Source organism: Neolamprologus multifasciatus, chromosome 23 (genome assembly GCF_963576455.1).
Source record: "Neolamprologus multifasciatus chromosome 23, fNeoMul1.2, whole genome shotgun sequence".
Classification (NCBI taxonomy): domain Eukaryota; kingdom Metazoa; phylum Chordata; class Actinopteri; order Cichliformes; family Cichlidae; genus Neolamprologus; species Neolamprologus multifasciatus.
This window is the reverse complement of record NC_140460.1, coordinates 15,222,576-15,228,575: the sequence shown is the minus strand read 5'-3', so window position 1 is coordinate 15,228,575 and position 6,000 is coordinate 15,222,576. Positions and strand designations below refer to the sequence as shown.

Below are 6,000 nucleotides of genomic sequence, written 5' to 3'. Positions count from 1 at the left end.
CTCTATTGGCCTATGTGGTGAGATTGACTTGAAGCAAGCCTATACAGCCTTTATGTTTCATATGGGACTGAAGGAACTGAAGGGTCCTTTTGAGATATTAAAGTTATGCACTCTCACATTCGGACTTAGATATGTGTGATCACTTAAGGACCTTATGATTCTCCTGCAGGGGCTCCTGAGCAGACCGTGCACCCTGCTTTGGGAAGCTCTACAGCAGCAGCTCAGCCTCCTCCCTCCAGGCCCCGCCCCCAGATGAAGCCCTCAGTAAAAACGCAGACAGATAGTAGTAAACTGTTAGAAACTTTGAGCGAGTGCGGTTGTTTGAACACAAAGTGATAAAATATCCCGTCGACATTGTTCTCTGTGATTTTTTTTTTATCTACTACATCAAAAATAACTGCGTGAATGTGCAGCCGAAATAACGACTTTGATATCCGCATCCAGCGCTGCGACCTCAACTTCAACCAAGTTTACTTGGGCATTTTCTGAAGACTCTGCATGGTATGTCCGCTTGTTTTCAAGACCTAAGGTTTTGACTAGATAACGCTTAGCTTTTGTCCAGAAGATAAGGTTTATGTAAAGAATGTCAGGCAGCACTGTGGGTGTGAATCCCTTGAAAATGCTGTTTACAGTTACAGTGTACTTAGCCGCTCAAAACTCCAGCAGAACATCTGTCATGATTCCGCTGACATGCTCTCCTGCTTTCTCCCGCTGTTGTTGAAGCTACGGGCTAACAGCACAGAGCTCTTGCTTAAATTCTCTTTGTTGCTGGTTTGGTTGTGTTTCATAAGACAGCTGCTTTAAAGAAAAACACAGGTAAACATTGAGTGAAGTATTCCCTTCAGAGTGACAACAGCACGATACTGTGTGTGTGCGCGCGCACGGGTGTGCTTTCTCTTCTCGCCCGCGCGCTTCTGTGGGCACAAACGTGACTGACAGTGCAAGAAGTTTAGAGAAAAACTTAAGAGTGTCAACACGTGTCTTTACACTGGATTAAAATGGACAGGACTACTCTGGCAGTCACGGTGTACTTGTATGTTATGGTTGCTCATGCTTAGGATATTTTCTCTATTCTTTTAGCTTCTCTCCGGCCTCTCCGACTCCTTCTCACAGTTCACAGACATGCCTTTTAGGTTAGGCTGATGATTCTAAATTGTCCATAAGTGTGATTGTTTGTTTATCTTTCTCTGTGCTTGTTTATCGCCCTGTGATGGACTGGCAATCCCTCCCTCTCGGTGTCGGCTGGCATAGACTCCAGCCCCCTTCTGTGCTACATTGGATACGGATTAATGAAAATGAAATGGAAAAATGGATGGATGTTTACATAAATAGATGGAACATTTTGTAAGCCATCTTTTAAGTTTTAAGACCAGTCTGGAGATAAGATCGCCAGTGCTGTCATAAAAATCTGTTTTTAAAATGTTTTGTTGATAGAATATTCAAGTCTGTTAAAGTTTTTGTTAACCAAGTGGCTGAAAATTCATTAATTATAGTAAAACAGAGTTATTGCTTTTACTCTGTGCCTGTGTTTACATGCCACCCACCAAAGGCCCATTTCAATGCAGGATAAACCCTGATACTTTCTAAGGGGAAAATGAGACATTGTGACATTTTATCTGTAACATTAATACATTAACAGGGGAACACAGTCTCAGATCAAAACTGAGAAAAGTCTGCCAGCTGCTATACAGAAGCAGTTGCGGCTTACTTTACCAGCTCTATTTGATTAGCAACAAAAATATAGCTTGATGTCACCAAAAACGCAGTACAAACTATCGCAGACAGTTTTGCACAACCTTAAGACAATCTTAAAATTTTGAGGGGTATCGGTATCGACTTTGAAATTGCAGTCTCGTGACAGTCCATAGACACTGAAAGTGCAGAAGAGCTCACTATAGTTCTTTCAGAAGCTCATATGACCACATCGTTTTCAAAATGACTTATGAGTATTAATCCTGAGTATCTTACTCATACACCACAAGATGCACTATATAGCACAGACCTCAGCCTTTGTGTTATTGCTCTCTTCACGCATGGCTTTGCGATTACAGGAACCCTGTAAATGCACTTGGGTCTTGACATCGCTTAACTGCAGCGTATGCATACGTGATGACACAGATATAAGCCAGGCCTTTAACACTTAACTGACCACAAGTATTCAGCTTGGTTTCACTGATGTTCAGTACGTTCAGTCTGGGGTCTGCATGCTATAATGTACTTTCCAGATTCTCTTTGAGAGAAATACTTTGCTCGGCTTAGACAGTCAGGGTTGAGAAGAAGTCACATGAGGTGATTTGAGTTGTTGCTGCAACAAAACCATCACCATAGCATAGAGTTAAAACCTTCTCCAACCCAAAACAGCTTTAAAAGGCTATGACTAAATCTTTTGCACATAGGTTTTTAGAAGCTGTTTTACCACCAGCTTTCTTAGTATTCTAACCCAGTGCAAATGTGATCCCAACCATAGATACATCAAAAGAGCTACACACTGTTTTACGTAAAGAAAGTCTCCTTTGATTTGGTCTTTGCTTCCCAAAAGGTATTGCAACACAGTTTAGCTTTGTTTAGTCAGTAAGGAGATGAAGGTCAAGGAGCGGCATAAATCAAACAGAGCGCTCGGGTTCTCACTGACAAGCTGAAAGTGTAATATTTGTCATGATGTTCCAAAATGACTTCCCAGCCCTTGCAGCTGCCACACAGTGAAAGGCCCTTTTGTCCTGTGCAAGCTGCTTGCACTGCAGAGTGATGCACCTCAGTACTTTGTGCATCACTTCCTATATACACTGTATAGCTCACCACAGGTTATATAGATGCACATGTGTTTCTTCCACACAGCTCTATACTAGTTATAGACAGTGCCTTTAAAGTGTGAGCACCTGCAGTTCTTGTTACAACACTTCTAACATGACAGCAGTTTCACTTTTCTTGCCACAAAGAGTCAGACATCACTCAGAGAAAAAATTTGCACAACTTTTTCTGCGGACCATATCTTTCTAGAGACATGTTTTGATTGTATCTACAGAACATACCCACGTAATAACTGAGAATTAGAAAGAGCTAAAAGGATTCTTCGGAACACGTTAAATCTTTCAGAAGTCCACGTTTTAATCTTGATTTAGCCTTTGAAAAACAACGAGCTGGATTATTGGAAATGGAAAAGCTTGCTTGCTTTCATTTGGATATATTAGGTTCCAGTGTACTGTTTTTATTAATACTTGTCAGAATGTAAGAACAGCATGGCCATGTGTTCCTTATCTGCTTTGCTGCTCTGAAGTTGTTCTGCGCTTCTCTGGTCTGACTCTTATAATGCACTGTTTTGAAGGCATCTTTCTGCTGCTGATACTGGAATTTATAACCTTGATAAAAATGCATTAAAATATACTTGTAATAGCCGTGTCTGCGGCTGCAGATATCACACAGTTGTTTTTGCAAGATGGACTTCATGGTCAAAGGCACCTGCTCGTCTGAGCCTAAATCCTGACTCAATCATTCCTGCCTCATTAATTTTTTCTGTAAAAAGAAAAAGGACCAAGTATGATTACAATTATACTGCTAAATCAAAGATTTGATCAAAATCAATAAAAAAATGAAAATTAATTCTTAATTATTGCAAAAGAACTTACAAAATATAATGATTCTACATTTCAGGATGTGTTTAAATATATTTGTCAAAAAGCATCTAAGCTGCAAGCGTCTTATAACGGGTTTTTCCCAAAGGTAGCTGACATGGGGTGGTTTTGCCAGCAGACACACTGACATTGCACGCTACTTAGTCCTTTTTGACAGCCTTATATGGCCAGTGGATGTTACTTTTACCCTTTTCTTTCATAAGCTTATTTGTCCACTTGCATGTTAACCGTCTGTAGCTTTGCAACAGTTTACACTTGGGAAATGCGTTTGCGTTGTTCGGTTCGTTTAAAACTGAAAAGTGAAACCTAGACAGGTGACCTTTTTGATTGATTCAGACTAGAAATCAGTTTTGGTTTCTTGTTTTTTCCGCCACTCTTGAGTCATTGGCACTGCTTATATACTCCACCACCTTTGCCACGGAAGGAAGGGGAATGTGGTTATAGTGGCAGGATTTTTTTTTTCAGTTTTATCAACTAGAATAAAACTATTTAATTTTTCAGTGTACAAAAATCATTTTCATAATTAAACTTTTCCTTTCTATGCAAGATGATTAGGACTTTTCCTTCTGCCACTTTCTGAGAGAAACTCTGAAAAATTCTGGATAGTCTTTGTTTATAAATGTACATGAATTTAATTTTTCCCCTTGTCATAGCCGTCACTGTTTACACTTAGATTAAGTTAAAACTTCAGTCAGGGTCATGGTAATTAGTGCGGTGGTACTAAGCTGCTTACTCAAGACCCCACTAGAGTTTCCTGAGTCTTTAAATTAAAGTGTGTTAATAACCTGTGGCATGTTCTGGACTGTTAACACCCAGCAAGTCAGTCATCCATCCCAAACTACTTGCACACTCTAACAGGCTTGGAAGGTGTGTGCAGCATGGTCCTTTGAAGCATGCATAACCTCCAATTAACCCTCCCAGATTAATCCCCTGGTCTCCTAAGTGCCTCTCTTCTTGTCTCATCTCATCACTCCCACGCTGTATATTAAGCAGAGCCCAGTTCCCTGCTGTTTGTAAATGCTTTAATTGAACCTGCTTCTTCTGGTTGACATCTTTTATTTTTGTTCACTTGCAGCTGGAGCCTGAACGTGGCTTTCTGCAGACCCATTCTCAAGAAGGGAAACCTTTGTGAGACGCTGAAGAACGGCTAGTTCATCCACTTTTATCATACTGGAATCTGCAGAATAATAAAATGGCTACAAGGTCCCATATTCCCTTGATGCTTCTTGCAATATGTTGCCTGGCATCTGCAGGTATGTTTATTTCATTTCAAGCCACTTCCTATGCTTTTCGTGTGAGACTAGGTGTTATCAGATATATGTGTGTTTGTTTGTATCTATATAAGTGGTTGGGCCGGAAGAGCAAAAACATCTCCTGAACCAAAGTTTGCTTCATACTTCAGTTTGTGAACCATGATTTTAGTTTATAGTGTTAGAGGAGATGAATAATCAAAAATAAACCCTGATAATTTACTTGTTACTTGAAAGTGCTTCATTTAGCTCGGCGTTAACAACTCCAGTATGGTTTTGGAAGATGGAACTTATTAATTATTCTGAATGTTTGGCTCTGCTTCAGAATTGTTGTAATCATACAAACTTTGCAAAAATTCTTATGGTGTTATGGTGTTGACACATTGTGGTGTCAAAATGTTGCCTATGCTATGGGATTTTCCACCCTTCTCCCAGCATGCCTTTCTAGACAGTGCTTGTCAGAGTCATGAGTAAGGGGGATTTATACTAAAGAAAGTGCTGACAAGTTCGATCTGAGAATACAAAACACTCAGCAGGCCTACGTGTATCTTTCAGATTGGGTGGAATGAGACTCAGATTCTGCCAAGTACTCCGTAATTCACAGCAGTGATACAGACAAACCAAAGAGAGAGAAAATAGCCAAGTAAACTACTACACAGGTAGTTGTATGTGCTACAGGTTGACAGTTTTTGAAAACTCGAGAGGTTGTCGAAAAACTTCGCAGAAAACACTCGACAAAGTCTTGGCTTCTCATTTTAACTTCTTCTCCCCCTATATCAGCCCTTATGTGGTGATATTATCTGAGTGGTGACACCTATTGTTCGGAAAATACTGCAGCAGCTTCCTGCGCCGTAACCATGGGTATAAATACAAGTTTCTCTGAAACGTGGGTATACTGCGGCCTTTAGACTTCCTAAAACAGTCCTGCCACACAGAGAGTCAAGTCTCTGCAGTCATATCAGCTCTTTGAGACTTTGCTTTGGTACACTTGAGCAGTACAAAGGAAAAAAAAGGCATTATCATGCTAACATGCACACAGTGACAATTATAATAGTCTGATATTAAAAGGTTACATTTATCTTTTTCTCTTAGCAATTTTGCTGCTTTAAAAAAAAAAACTC

General features: G+C 40.1%; 1 protein-coding gene across 1 annotated transcript in view; it reads left to right on the top strand.

The window, feature by feature from the left end:
* Window positions 1-278: 278 nt before the first annotated feature.
* Window positions 279-6,000, top strand: part of tgfbr3 (transforming growth factor, beta receptor III) — a 71,004-nt gene continuing 65,282 nt past the window's right edge. The window contains 2 exon segments of the mRNA XM_085150399.1: window positions 279-501; window positions 4,705-4,882. Of these exon segments, the coding sequence (XP_085006525.1) occupies window positions 4,822-4,882 (61 nt within the window). The 5' untranslated portion in view covers window positions 279-501; window positions 4,705-4,821.